This window comes from Sciurus carolinensis, chromosome 3, assembly GCF_902686445.1.
Source record: "Sciurus carolinensis chromosome 3, mSciCar1.2, whole genome shotgun sequence".
NCBI classification, from domain to species: Eukaryota; Metazoa; Chordata; class Mammalia; order Rodentia; family Sciuridae; genus Sciurus; species Sciurus carolinensis.
The window spans coordinates 110,903,217-110,918,555 of record NC_062215.1 but is presented as its reverse complement, the minus strand read 5'-3'; the positions used below and the strand labels follow the sequence as shown (position 1 = coordinate 110,918,555).

Sequence of the window (15,339 nt, the reverse complement as noted above, 5' to 3'; positions counted from 1 at the left end):
AGTTGTCGTTTCTTAACATGTTTAAAGCCAAATTCCCTTTGATAAAAGTAAAATGACTATGCTCTCCTCTACTCCCCATCTTGCCATCTTCAAGATTCTGTTATTCTTTCGTGGAGAACTACTGAGTCACGTGATCTCAGATGTCCATCCCTGCTCCAGTGCTTTGTTATTCTAAGCAGATATTGGAGTGGAAATCAGTGGAACAAACATTTTTAATCTCACTTTGTGTATAGGTGCAACTTGCTCCTCCTTAAAGCTAGAGGGGGCCCTCCTGAATCGGTCCCCCAAACCAGAGTCCTGCCTTGAGCAAGAGCAAAGTCTGGAACTTGGTAGAAACTCGCCCTGCCAACCCCGCCCCCACCGCTTCCCCTCCCCCAGGCTGAGCCAGATCTGCATTTAAACTATTAAGCCAGTAATATGCACATCAGGTTGCAGACCAGTGATTTTATCTTGAGGTGGCAATATTAATGGGAGTCTCAAATCAATTGTCATTACCAACAAAATAAAGTCAAAAAGATAATATCAGCGTACATTTTATAAAGTAAAGGAAAATGCTATTTCACCAAACTTTTGTTTCCATATAATATGCCTGTGCCTGTGCATGTAAGTACCTCCACTTTGTAAAATGGAGGTCTCAGGAAAGAAGCTAATTTCCAAAGTGATATTGGGCAAAAAATAAAATAAAAAAATTTAAGTCACCATCCTAGGCAATATAGCACAGAGACAACTGTATACTCCCCTTCCTTTGCACACACAGACATGTATCTAGAAATGCATGGACTAATAAAAGTTACTCTATGCTGATATCAGTAATTTTCTATAAATTGTTCATATTATATCAGATGTACATGAGAACAAAATAAATGGGAACCTTAATTTTTCATTGTTTTTAAAATTTGTTTTGTAAATATTAGTTTTTGAGTTATATTAACTAAAAAAATCTTTCCTGTTGATATTTTCCTTTATCTATATATAAATTATCATACTGTCAGATAAGATTGCTTTTTTTTTTTTTTTTTTTAATTTTGTTCCTTGTTTTATTACAATGGGATGATTTCAAATACCACTGGTTCAGTTTCCTTACAGTACAGATGATGCTTTTTCTTTTTAGGGGCTAATTTATGAAGCCCATAACACTGCAAACTCACTCACATATCCCTCTGTATCCAAAAGAAATAAATAAGTAGACTTCAATAAATTCGTTCAATTTTTTTTGTAGCTTGCTTATAATTTTTCTGCTTAATGCTTAATCACTTTTATAAGTATTGTTTAATGTGGAGAAAGTATATTTTAGAATGGGTAATTTCCACCCTCAGAACTTTGCAACCTCAGCGATAATTCTTTACTTACAGGAAAGATTAAGTGAAGGCACAAAATGTACTGTAGATTGATTTTAGAAAACAGCTGGGAGGAAGTTGTCAGCCCTGGAATCCTAACTCCACTGGGGGGAGGCAGGAAATTCAGGATGTTGCAGAGGTGTACGGAACTGTAATGGCAGAAGCAGTGTTTCACTTCCCGTAGGAAGTTTTCTTTTTTCAATTTATTTTGAGTAAAAAGGAAAGGAAGGGTTTGCTCTTATCCCCTTCACAAGGCTCTGTGTTGAGGAAGAAAATGGTGTGGATCTGTCAATTCCTCATTTGGGTCTCAGAAGGAAAGAGAGGAACACTGCACACCTGCATTCTGAATTCGAGGAATAATTAGTTTCACACCTGAACTTGGGTGGGATTTTATGTTTACCATCTTCTAATAGCTGGTTTGGGGGATGTAATTTGCTTATTATTTTGAATTTTCTTTTAAGGTGGTTTCGGAGCTATTACGTAGTTCTTTTATATAGAAGTGAGTGAAGAAGTGTGAGGCGCGACTTGTTAATAGTAATTACAAGTTGAGACACGAAGATGCCAGGCTGCCAGCTCCAGTTTGTGGAGCTCTGAATGTTACTTTCTGTTTTAGATTTGTTCCTTAAGGCTTTGTTTTAATTTTTGTGCAGCTTATGTGTTCAGACTATTCCTCAGAATCATCAAGTAGAGAATCAGAGCTGGTCTGAGAGGTGGAGGAAAGTGGTACCATAATGTGAGTTCTTCTGTCTTAAGCTGCAAGGTGGTAGTGGAAGTCATTGTTGGGATCTGCTGTGTAACCTCCTCTTCCATTTTTCTGACTGCTTGGCAGACAGGTAAGCGTGCACAAGGCGTGCTGGGTTCTGCCTTGATGTGCCTTAGCCGGAGACCCCAAGAAGTATTCAGCCAAACACCTTGGCAGCTGGAAGGGAGCTTCGAAGACATTCCGTCTCACTTGCTCCTTCCACACAGGAGAAAGTGAACTGCCATAGATGATATTCCGGTTTCTGGTCTACATGGAACTTTGTTCTGGGTATTCTGATTTTTCTCTTAAGCAATTTTTGATTTTTGTAGAGGGAGGAGGAGAGTTTTCCTAGTTTTAAATTGCCCACAAGTCATCCTCTTTATTTTATCTTATTTATTTATTTGCTTGCTTACTTAATTATTTAGTGGTGCTGGGTAACGAACCTAGGGCCTTGAACCTGTGAGGCAAGCATTCTACCACTGAGCCACATCCCCAGTCCCATTTATCATCTTTACGTTCTCTTTTCACCCTGAGACTCTGTGATGACCTGTGACACATGTTCACAGTCTGCCTTGTTTCGCAGGTTCTTCCTCCTATCTTTATGGTTCCCACCCCCGTGAAACACCAACTCACCGGAGCTCCCTCTGAGCCAGCCAGGTGGCTCTTTCACTGACTTTCCTGGAGAAAGGTGTTTGGTGTTTCCTGTTTGTATCTCGGTGCCTCCTTGACTGTCCACACCCACCCACCTTTGCAGATTTCCCATTCCTTTCACTCTAACTTGACATGAACCAGCTCACTTGGCCATCCATCTCTTCTGGGGAACCTCCCTCAACCTTTTCATCCCTGTCGTGTTCCTTGCCTCTCTCCTCCCTATCTGCCCCTGGTTGAACTCTTCCTATCTTTAGAAACTGTACCATCCCACCCCATTAGATGGGGTACAGTTAGGAGTAGATAAGGCTAGAAGCCCACTGTTAAAAGCTTTTCCTTCCTAATGAATGTGTTCCCTGGCAAGGAAATTTTGAAACCATCGCTGTAGGCCTCTCTTTCTTGGCCCTCCTGTTTTCCCAATGAATAACTTAATGTCTTCCATCTGGTATCTTCTTGATGTTTGTCTTTAACACTAATACTCTCAATTCCTGCCTCCCCCCGCACACATACACTTAGAAATGATGTTACAAAAACCAAGACAAATAGCATGAGAGCCCTGCTGTGTTTCCTGGCCTCGAGGAGTCAGTGGACAACTCAGCAAATCACTGGGGTTCTCAGAACCACCATTGGAGGGAACAACAGAACTCTAGGGCTGTTTGTATGCAGGAGCATAAAACTGCCCTTAAAATATATTTCAATTGTAAGAAATCTAGTTTCTTGGTGGAATCTGAAAGGGAAATTTGACCGTAGAGACCACAGGTTGTATTGAGTGTTTTATGCCATGGTTTTTCAATATTTCTTTACCCTTTCTTCCTCCCCCTTTTATAACCTCTACCTCTGCCCAAAAGAGCTTGTCTAAGCTATTTTTGATCCTTAAGGACTTTTCCCTTTTGTTTAAGTTGCTTTTCACATCTGCTGCGTGATCTCCATGTGTTCAGTCAGTCATGTTGTATTCAACAATGCAGGTCTTATATTTATTTCTTTTATCTGAAGGCGAAGACAGTGATGCGTTATTCATGAACTTAGGTAAAGAAATTTCTATGCGGAGATTGCAGTTCTACATGCAAGGATCAGCTTTGAGAGATATCTTGAAGAATTAATTATGAAGCCCATTGGGAAATTTTTATTTTTAGATTTTATTAGAATAGTTAATATAACATGGATCCCTTTCTTTTGACAGGCTTAAATCCAACAAAAATATTTAATAGTCTATTGCTTAGTTTCATCATCTTGAGAGGCTGTGAGGTTTGTTTCCAAATAAAGAACAGTGGAAGTTTGAGAACCCATTTCATGAACTAATTAGTGTGTGATTTAAGCTTTAATGTCCTTGTTTCAAATAGGATTGATTGATCTTTCCCTTACTTCCACCCTACAAGTGAGACACGGTATATGTCAAGAGGCACTGTCACTCCTCAGTAACCAGGACCCGTTCTTTGATTCCCTGGCCCTCAGGCATTCGTGCTCTGACCTACCAGGAAGTGCCTCTGCTTCCTGGCCAACTTCTCAGCTCTCACCAATTCATCATCCACCTCTTAGTTTTTTTTTTTTTTTTTTCCCAGTTCCTTGCACCAGAAATTCTCTTTCCTCATCCTTGTAAAAGAAACAAAGTATTCTGACTGATTAAATTGGCACATTTGAGTAACCCTCTGTTTGATAATCCCATGAAATGGCTAATTTATTTTTTAATTTTTTACTTTGCATCATGAAGTCAAAGGGAGATGAATCAGTGTGTGGAAATTAGTGTAGCAGGCAGCGTCCGTACGTAGCATTCAGTTCATGCCAGGCTTGAGCTTATGCTATTTGCTGGTGGACATAATATTGTTCCATACTTTTCTCTGCTCTTAGGAACAACTGCAGTGATTATTTTGCTTCTTGATAAAGTAAATAGTTGATCTGTTAAATTTCTCTGCTGTTCAGGGCAGTGGCGGTATCAGTGGTAGTGGTGGTGGTGGTGGTGGTCATGTGTGTGTGTTGCAGGGACACCAGAGGTGGGGATTATAACTTTCTGAAACTGTAAGAATGGTAGCTTTAAAGAAGACTTGAAGGAAATTAAAAGGCAGAACCTAGGTTTCTTTCCCTTTAACATGTAACTGGAATTCTTAGGTTGCTAAGTAAGGAGGGAACCAGAGGACAACTAAAGCTCTAAAATTGGTTAGAGCACTCTTCTTAATCCTATCAGTCATAGGAAGGAAATGACACAATAGAATTTTAAATGACAAGTCTTCATTTTTTTCTCTTTGCTGAATAAAAATCTGTAACAATGTGCCTGATTACTAATGCATTTTGGTTTATAGGTGGCTAATTTTGCTTTTTCTATAAATGACTTTTAGACTATTTGTATAGAAGAGACTTGTTAGTGTGGCTCTGAGTGGGGGCTTTTATGACAGAGAGGAAAATAGAATTACCCTGTGTGCAGGTGCCTGTGCCTGTTGTTGATCCTATTTTTTGGTGTCAGGGTACTAGGGGGTCTTCCTGACAAACTGGAGGCACCAGTGCCATCCATATGGGTGGTGCTCCCTATGTGCTGTCCACACAGGAAGTCCTCCCTCCCTGACTGCTGCCCACACAGGAGGTGCTCCCTGAGCACTGCCTCACACAGGAAGTCCTCCTGAGTGCTAATAAATGTTCTTCCTGCTAGTATCGCATCACTTAAGCAGGAAATGCAAGGGATCACCCATTCATTCACTACTAACTTTGTTTTCTATCAAATTTGGCTTGCAGATTAAGCCCAGATAAGTCAATAAAACTGAACTTGTTAATTTTCCCTACCTGGGAAACAAAAATGTAGCCTGCTTACTTGACCTAAACCAAGGAAATGTAAGCTGGAGAAGGGTGAGATAAACTCTTATACTCTTTGGAGATGAATGGGCATTTAACTGTGGCCATCTAGCTACTGGGTTCCCTAATTTGATGGAATGTGTTTAAACTAGCTACAGGTTTCTTCCATAGGGGTCTTTTCAAATCTCAAGGCAGCTGAGGGATTTTGAGAGGCAGTAAACAAAACAACCAGCAATGAAAAAGGAGTTTGAAGGGGTTTTTTTTGTTTTTTATTTTTTAAGTTTACCATTTGTTTTCTCAAAACTCATAGTCCAACTACAAAGTGTAATTGCTTTAAATTTATTAAGTTCTCAAGTTGTAAAGACCTGTCAGTATTTGTATTTCAGTCCAGGAATGAGGGTTTATTTCTTCACTGTTTTTTAAGACAAACCTTCCTAACATGCTGACTCTAATGTTCAGATATATGTGCTTTAACTTTCAAAAGCCATGGCAGAATTCATTCTTTTTTAAAATTCTGCATCAGGTCAATTATTATTAAATTTAATTTTAACCAATACATAAAACATAAAAGTAGTACATACTAATGGGGTAACATGATTCTTTGATCTACATACATTATGTAATGTTTAAATCAGATTAATATGTTTTTCTCAAATATTGACCAACTGTTTATGGCAAAATCTTTCAAAATTACTTTCTTCTAGGTTTCTTAAATGTACAGTTTATTGTCGTTATCAATAGTTACCTTTCTGTGCAATAGAACATCAGAACTTCTTGCCCCTATCTAACTGTAAGTTAGTGCTCATTGATGTATGTCGCCTCTCCCTCAACCCTACTCTCCCCATCTGGTGGAAACAACCATTCCACTCTCAACCTCTGTAAGATCAACTTTTTTAGATTTCCCCATTTGAGTGGGATCATGCACACAGGTACATATCCAAAGGAAATAAAATCAACACAGGTGTCAAAGAGACACCTGCACTCCCATATTTATTGCAGGACTATTCACAATAGTTAAGAAATGGAAACAACTTGTCCATCAATTGATGAAAGGATAAAGACAATGTAGTATATATACTAGTCAGCTATAAAAAGAATGAAATCCTGTCATTTCCAGCAACACAGATGGAACTGGAGATCATTCTGTTAAATGAAATAAGCCAGACACAGAAAGACACGTACTTAACCTCTCTTGAGACTTAGTTTTCTTTTTTTTTAATATATATTTTTTTAGTTGTTGATGGACCTTTTTATTTTATTCATTTATTTATATGCCGTGCTGAGAATCAAACCCCATGCCTCACACATGCTAAGCAAGTGCTCTACCACTGAGCCACAGACTCAGCCCCAGGACTTAGTTTCCGTATCCACCAAATGGGAGAACAATGTTGTACCTCTCTCATTGGATTAAGTAAGGTAACACTTAGAAAGTACTCAGGTCAGTGTCTAGCACTGAGTAAACAGTCAGTATATGACGGTGATTATTACTGATCTACCGAAAGTATTAACCCATTCTGAATGGGAATAAACATCATTATTGTGTTTGAATTTTCTGTTTTAAATATGTGTATAGTTCTTATCAGAAGTTACGTTTTTGGTTCAGTCAGTTCTAAAAAGTTAATCTTTTGACTAAAATTTTCTGCACCAGAATATAAAAATTGACCACCTACAATACTACAAGTATCTTTCTCTGTCTTCATTTAGCTGGGAGAAAGAGTTGGTATTTGGATAAAACTTGAATTTGAACTTTGTTCTATGTAGGATTCACCAGAGGCCCCTTGTCCTCCTTGGATGTACTCAGGATCCCCCTTCTCGCTCCCGGGATCAGAACTCTGGGAGATTCATTCCCTAGTAGAGCAGATGAGTGGGGAAGCAGAAGGCACAGGCTTCGTGCTCTCCCCACCTGCTTCCCACAGCAGGAGAACATCACTGTAATAAATATGGATGCCTGTCAAACTTATTAAATCAGCTCTGTGGATTCAGAAATGTAAATCATGGGTCTGTTTCTTCTGTCAAAAATAAATACATAAATAAAAATCTACTACTTACATATCCAAATAATCTCCAAATAAATTACCCCCAAACATGTCTTAATCCTACAAGCCCATGCCAGGCACTCCCCTTTCCACCCTAGACAAAGCAGAGGTTAGAGCAAGTGCAGGCTAGGAACGCAGTCTTGGCAGTATTTGGTGGTGCGTTTGCTTGGTGTTGATGTAATCCCACTCAGAGGGAAGGATGGACCTGATCCACAGCTTTTTCTGATGACTTCTCCAAGTCTCCTCCTTGGTGTCAAAGGTAATTTTCTTTCTTTCTTTCTTTCTTTCTTTTTTTCTTTTTTTCTCTTTTTTATCCAGTACTGGGAATCTAACACAAGCTCTGGTACATGTTAGACCATTTCTTTACCACTGAGCTACATTCCTAGTCCTTCATCTCAGTGATTGTTTTATCCACGAAGAGCTGTAACCAGCATCCTGTGTTCAGTTGTGAATACCAGTGTGCCCTGTGCCCTCGGATACAGTCTCATAAACTAATCAAAGGAGACTTGAGGGAAAATTCCATCTTACCAGATTCTGCCTACAGTTACAAGTTCTCTGTGACAGGTAGAGACTTGGGCAGGAATACCAGTGTGGGTGCTACTTCCCAGCACCTCAGTGGTGTGAGAAATGGGGAAGGGTTGTGTAAATGCAGGTTGCAATTTGGTGACTTTAGGGAAGAATCACAGACCTTTGTGGCAAACCTTGGGACCTGAGGTGACACCCAGGGCTTAGTCCTTAGTTTATGTCTAGAAAGTAGAGCCTTTAGCCCTTAGAGAAAGGGCAGCAATGTGAGAAAAGCATATGCAACTACTCATTAAGGACGTGAATCCAATAGATTGCTCAAATGTGATCTCAGGATACTTTTGTTTCTGAATTAAGCAATACTGATATTCCCATTTCAAGCTCAGCCTGACATATGTAGCATATGCATATTGACTATTTGTGAACCCTTTTTGCTACTCTCTTTCTAAAAGAGAATCTCCTTAGTGTTTGGACTTGTGATATCTTAGCAAGGACCTTAGGCAGTGAGAAGAAGAATGCAGAAATTATAGGACTAGAAGAAATGGTTGCTTGTCTAAATTACTTGAGACCTCAGTGTATTACGTTAGTGTGGAATTAAACTGACTGTGGCAGAAACTAGGTACAGAACCCGGACCCTGCAGTAAGTAGCTGAGATTGCTGGTGAGGGACATGAAGGCATATTTATTGCAAAGGGTCTGCTTTTCAAACTTTCCATTGTGGAATCGTATTTTTGATCTGTGTGTCCAGTTTTCTTGTCTATGGTAGCAAAAGCCAAGCTACAAGATTTGAAATTTTTGTTGAATGTTAGTTTTAATTTTAAATATTCAAACTGTTAATATTCATGATGCCCTTGGGTTAGTATGCTTCCCACTTAAAAAAATGTGAGGTGAAAACATCCTGTTCTGGTGCAAGATTTCTGAGCATTTGCTGTGAGGACACTTGGCATTGTACTCACTCCCATCTCAAACTGAGCCATTTAACTTCCTCAGAAGTCACATGTGGCATCGGGGTGGAGAAATGTGGTTTCATCCCATTGGTTCACAAAGCATTATCTGGTTTGGATACAGCCACAGGAATTCTTCCTAGGTGGCTGCTGGTGGTAAAACCACACTAAGATCTTGGTTTCTTTGCAAGAGTTGGGTGGTGTCTGCAAGGCTTGGGAAGGTTTCCAGCTATACACCATTCTCACCGGGGTTAAATTTCACAAGGGTGGCCAGAACTAGAGACAGCATGCCTGTGACGCTTACCCATATGTCTCAATGAAGCCATGTGCCTGTCCTATGAGGCAGTCATCCTTATTTGAGGATCTGAATTAAATTTGAGCTTCCTTACACTAGAAGATAAAATTTTTTTTGAATCCTCTTAATAAAATGATCAGCAATTTTTAATCAAATGTTCTTCAGAATTTGAAAGCCTTTTCAAAAGTCTAGTGATTTCTAAATTACTGTATATTAAGATACTATCATGTGACATCATGCAAGTTAATATTTGAATCTTAGAAGATGTCTTCCTTAAAACGTGAGTAAATTAATTTTATATAAATTTAGTCACATTTAAGGTGCACACAGAGAATTTTCTGAGTAAAATCCTGTTATTTCATGCTGAAGGAGAGAGGTGGTTTTTAGTAGAATGAATAGATCTTTAATATGTAAATTAAAAATTTACATCAAAGTAGCTTAAGGTAATCTGTATTTATACCTTGCTTTTATTTTGGAATGCATACAGACTGAGGATGGTGCTTGATCCCTTACCTTTCTGCTCTGACATTCCTGGTCTTTGTTTTGTAGCAGTCTCTGGTCCCAGCGCACCCCATGGCCCCTCCCAGTCCCAGCACCACCAGCAGTAATAACAACAGTAGCAGTAGTAGCAACTCAGGATGGGATCAGCTAAGCAAAACGAACCTCTACATCCGAGGCTTGCCCCCCAACACCACCGACCAGGACCTGGTGAAGCTCTGTCAACCGTAAGTATAGTTGCTCTTGTTTGTGCTGCTAAATATTTCCCTGATCCTATTATAGATAATAAGAATTGTGTCATGGGGGGAGTGTATAAGACAAATATGTTAATGCTCAGAATTGCAACAATGATATGGGTTTCCAAATTTTAAGTCCTTGGGCACTTACTCAATATTACCATCAGCAAAATGCCTATATAACAAAATAAATTGGAGCATTTTCTCACTAGAATTTCACTGTGTGGGCATATGAGAGATAAAATATGAATTTTTAAAAAGTTTATGCTTAGATCCCTTTTTGGAGTGCTCATTTTTCATGGGAGACCCTCTAGGTGCCAGTCTGTCTCATAAGAGAAACTTCAGTTCTTAATATTTGTGAGAGAGGTAGTTAAATATCTAAGCTCATCCTAAATGTGTGTCAAACTCTTAATTCCTGCTGGGACAACATTAGTCACTCTACATGAGCACCTGTAGTTCTGTGTCCCAGTTGTTCACCCTGTCTCTTTGGGAATAAGAACTCACTTCCATTTTCTTAATCTTATGAAGAAATGTGTGCATGTGCATAAACTTCCAAAGTAAATTTGCATTATATGCTAATGTTGTTGATGAATAGAATATAAATGTGCTACTTTGCTGCAATTACATTAACTCAGCTAAGTAAGAAAGCACTAATTTAAACTAAGGAGCCAGAAGCACCATATAGTGCAAAGATCATTGTATAAAGACTGAACGCATCAAATCGCATTGAGCAATAAATGCCTACACATATTACAGCACTTTTTTATTTATCCTAGGACAGTAATGGTCCTTTACGAGAGAAATTTTGCATAATTGTAGATAAAGACTATTACTAGAGAATCTTTTCTATTCCCTTCAAAACATTCCCATTTTAAAATATTGACAGCATCTCATTTCTCTTGTCCTGGGTACAATCCAGATTCATTACTTTTTTCTTTTCTTTCTTTCTTCTTTCTTTTTTTCTTTTTTGCAGAAAAAGTTTAAAAATAACTTGAGCAGTATTTCCAATTGGAACAAAAAGTAACACCTGACCTTCTATAAGGAGGTAATGGTGGTTTTGCTTTGTTTTGTTTTGAAAGAGAAAGGGTGATGGCCCCTTTAGGGTCTGGAGAGCTTTCTAGAAAGCCATCACTCTCAGTCTTCCCTCTGTGCCTTTCCCATTGTCCCCCTTTTTGATCAGCCCTCTTGACTTGGGTTTCAGCCCTTGGCTTTCAGGGCAGTGAGATAATGCCCTGCACTAGGGTCTGCTCTGAAAGCATGTCCAGCTTTTGGGGTTTGTTGTGCCTGGCTGGAGGCAACGGGAACCCTGCCAAGCACGCCTTGCCCTGTTGCAGCTGTTTGAGACCACAAATAGGCCTTTTGCTATCTTGTCTGCTGTTGGCCTTTCATTGGTGTCTTCTTATGCTTCTGCAGCATAATTACAGGTAGATAGAGCGCCATAAAGTCTAAGGAGCTAAAAATGTAACTTTGTAAGAAACAAAAATATGAAGCTAACTCTCAAATTCTTGAGGTATAAGAGAAGGGGGAGAAGATTTCAAAAGATTTATTGTCTCTCAGCTGGTTTTGAATTATGTAAGGTGAGTGTTGATGTCAAGGGGACACTTAACCATAAAATAACAGAGAGATGTCATGCTTTATATACAGTAACCATGTTTGAAAAATTGAGCCAGTATTTTTTTTACCAAATCATTATATTCTAAACATAGTTGAAGAGCATTTTATCATTTTCCCTAGAATAGTAATTCCTTTTTTGTTGTTGGTTTCTTCAACGTGTATGACTTTTTTTAACATGTGTAAACATTACTCTCTTTGCTAGTGTCAGTATCGGCAATAACTGCTTGCCACCCTCACTCCCTTCTGTCATTTGCTAAAGGGAGGCTTTTACAAAAATCCTGGTTGGATATTAAACTCTGATGATAGTTTTGTTGATATGCATCGTACAGAGGCAAGACATAGAAAAATAGGGGACACTATCTCAGAATCTGCTGGAAGCTTCATTCCATTTAACACAGAATCTAATAAATACCAGATTTGACTTGCTGACAGTTTTGTGTCTTAGAATATAGAGAAAATGAAAAAGGGCATTCCTGTTCTGGACTTAATTGTTTCCAATAAAGAATAGCTGGTGACATAGAAGTGACAAGAACCTTATGGGAAAGTGACTTGTTCTAGTGCTTAAGAAACCATTGGACATAATTAGGGATTTTAGAAAAGTAGGAATCAGAAACTTCTCAGAAAAGATAGGTGTAAATCCATTCTTTTGAAAAAGAGAAAAACATTTTAGAATTAAGAATATAACAAATTTGAGCGAAGAATGGACGAACTTTAGATTATGTAGAAGGAAATGAGAGGGAGGGTGGGTATGAAAAACGGTGGAATGAGACAGACATCAGTACCCTATGTACATGTATGATTACACGAATGGTATGAATCTACATCATGTACAACCATAGAAATGAAATGATGTACTCCATTTGTGTACAATGAATCAAAATGCAGTCTGTAAAAAATTAAAAAATAAATAATACAAAAAGAATATAACAAATTTAATGACAAATTGACCTGATGAGGCTGAATTGGGAGGCGGCAATGATGAAACTAAGGATTTGGCTATCCCAGTGACTTGGCTTTTTTACAGGGCTATCTATCTAACAGAGATGGGAAAAGATACCCAAGAATCTTTACAGTAGTCTCCTCCTTGTACAAAAATGCATTAAGTCCAAAGGGTTAGTAAAGCATGAAGATTCTAAATAAACTAGAGAGAAAAACAATATTTTTTCAGTACTCTGCTTGGAGTGGAACATAGAGGTGCTAGAATGTTAGAAGAAAGGACAGTGAACAGGCAGGTGTTGTGATGTTAAAAGAGATGACAGTGAAAAATCAGCCTCCCACAGTGAAGGACTCATGGCACTGTAAAATGCAGGCCACCATGGTGAAGAAGAGAGGGCACGGGCAGTGGATGCTCATGCGGAAGGCCCCTGGGGTTGACTCAGGAGACCTGGATAAGGACCTTACTGGTGGCAGTGATAATGATCAGAAAATGTGGACTGAAAGCAGATAAATTTTCTAGGAATGCTTGATGAGAGAAGCCAGCAAGCTCTGGTTAATGTCCAAATTGTGAAATGTGTATGAGAAACCTGGGAATCTCATGACTGCCCCAGGCTGTTGCAACTTTGTTCCCCATTTCTACTGAAAAAGATGACATCGGTGTGGGTAGCCAGCAAGTTTAGGAGGTGGAATGGTCTGGATGGTAGAAAGGAATAATCTACTGTACCTTGACCTTCAGATACTCTTTAATTCTCCTCATTCTCTGAAATCAAGCCAAGTATGTACTGCTTGACTGTGACTGTAAGTGTATTGTCATTAAAAATATTTTTCAATAGAATATTTCTCCCATTCAGGCTCCTCAGGCAAATTCCTTTTTAGACACATGATTTGAGGACTCTTTTGCTTTTATTTTCTTGCCATTTTACACATTGGTATCTTGTCTACTTGTTCTCAGCAAAAACTACACTGGACTCATAAATGTTCCTTATTTTCTCTAGTTTTGTTTGTTTTTAACTGTTGTCCACCTCTCTCCCTCAACTCTTTACCTTCTTAATTTCTGTTTTATTTTCTGGTTACTCTGTAGGATCATCCTTTCAGAGGGCTCTTCTCTACTCTTTCCAATTTTCTACACATTTTCCACTTGAATAATTTATTTGAACCTCAAACTCATCATTATCTCCTTCCTCTCCAACTGTCACTTTCCCATATTTACTCTCCCCAGTGTGAAGCTTTAGAGAAATGATTGATTGACCACTTTTCATTTTCCCTTTGTCACCAAGTCCTGCAGGTTCTTTAAAAAAAAAAAAAAAACTTAAAAAATTTTTTTCATTGGTGCATTATAATTATACATAATAGTGGAATTCCTTGTTACCTTTTTGTACATGTATGCAATAGGACATTATAATTTGGTTAAATTTTCTTTTTCACTGATAGAAGATTGGGGCTTTCTTCCTTGCTCTCTTTAGTGTGACAGGTGGGAACCATTTGTTCTGGCTGCCACCTCTCCTCAGGAGCTTTCTTATTTCCCATCCTCCATCTGCAAGCCAATCCAAGCTCTCCTGCTTCCTCCACGGTTGGGCCACACTAATAACTCTGCTTCTTATTTCCTTACTTATTTAGTATATATCACCACCTCCCACAGTTCTTTTCTCCAAGGGCCTGTGACAATATTTAGCAGCATGTCTATGGCAGTATGTAATGCTAACAGCATATCATCTTCACATCTTCACTTGGCCTATACAGTCCTCATGGTCAGTGTTGCTAGCTTTTTAGATTCCCATGTTATCTACCTTAGTACTAGGCAAGTACCTATTTATCTGTCCATAGCCTGTAAAATGGGTCAGATAATGCTTTTGTTGAAAGGTTATGATCAGGAATCAAATTCAGGTTGAGTATCCCTTATCTGAAGTGCTCAGGGCCAGAAGTATTTTTAGATATTTTCAGATTCTGAAATATTTTCATGTGTATAATAAGAAATCTTGGAACTAGGACCAGGTCTAAATATAAAATTCATTTTTGTTTCATGTATGCCTTACACACTTAGCATGAAGTTACTTTTATGCAATGTATTTAGTGCACCTGTGTTTTGACTTTGACGCATCACATGAGGTAAGGAATTTTCTACCTGTGGTGTCATGTTGGTGCTCAAAAAGTTTTGAATTTTGACTTTTGGATTAGGAATGCTCAATCTATAATATCATTAAAAGAGATGATTGTCTACCTAGAACAGAATTGTCGCTGACAATCCTTCTTTGCATCTCAGAATCCTAACTACTAGAAAATATATTTAATACAACATTTAAAACTAAGGAGAAAAAAATCCCACCAGATTCTGATCATGCAACCCACCCAGATTCATTCCTTTTTATAATCATTACTGTGGCATGTATAATCTTATATTGTTTAAACTCTCTTTTTTTGAAGATATAAAAAGAGTGTATGTGTGCAAGGTTTGGTCCACAGTTCTTCCTGATTTGTAGTGAAAGCTGAAGTATGAGAGTCTCTGTTGGCTAAGGCTGGGTGGCTTTAAGATCATCAGGGCATTAATGTCATGTGAAAAGGTCCAGACAGCTCAGGGTATTGACAACTTGTTTTAAAGGAAGAATATTCTACAGATATTAAAACAAGAAGTGTTTCTTTTTTTGTACAGCACCTCTTCCTAAACAGTTGGTTAAACAGTTTCTTTCAATCAGTAGATTTCTAATTTGTTTCAACATGCATTAAAACATGATGGTAATTATAAATATGAAATTATGG

At 38.4% G+C, this 15,339-nt stretch overlaps 1 protein-coding gene across 6 annotated transcripts in view; it reads left to right on the top strand.

The window, feature by feature from the left end:
- Positions 1-15,339, top strand: part of Rbms1 (RNA binding motif single stranded interacting protein 1) — a 205,625-nt gene that overhangs the window by 109,238 nt on the left and 81,048 nt on the right. For all 6 annotated transcript variants that reach the window (XM_047544419.1, XM_047544421.1, XM_047544422.1 and 3 more), the window contains exon 2: positions 9,851-10,026. In XM_047544419.1, the coding sequence (XP_047400375.1) occupies positions 9,851-10,026 (176 nt within the window). The remainder of the gene's footprint in view (positions 1-9,850; positions 10,027-15,339) is intronic.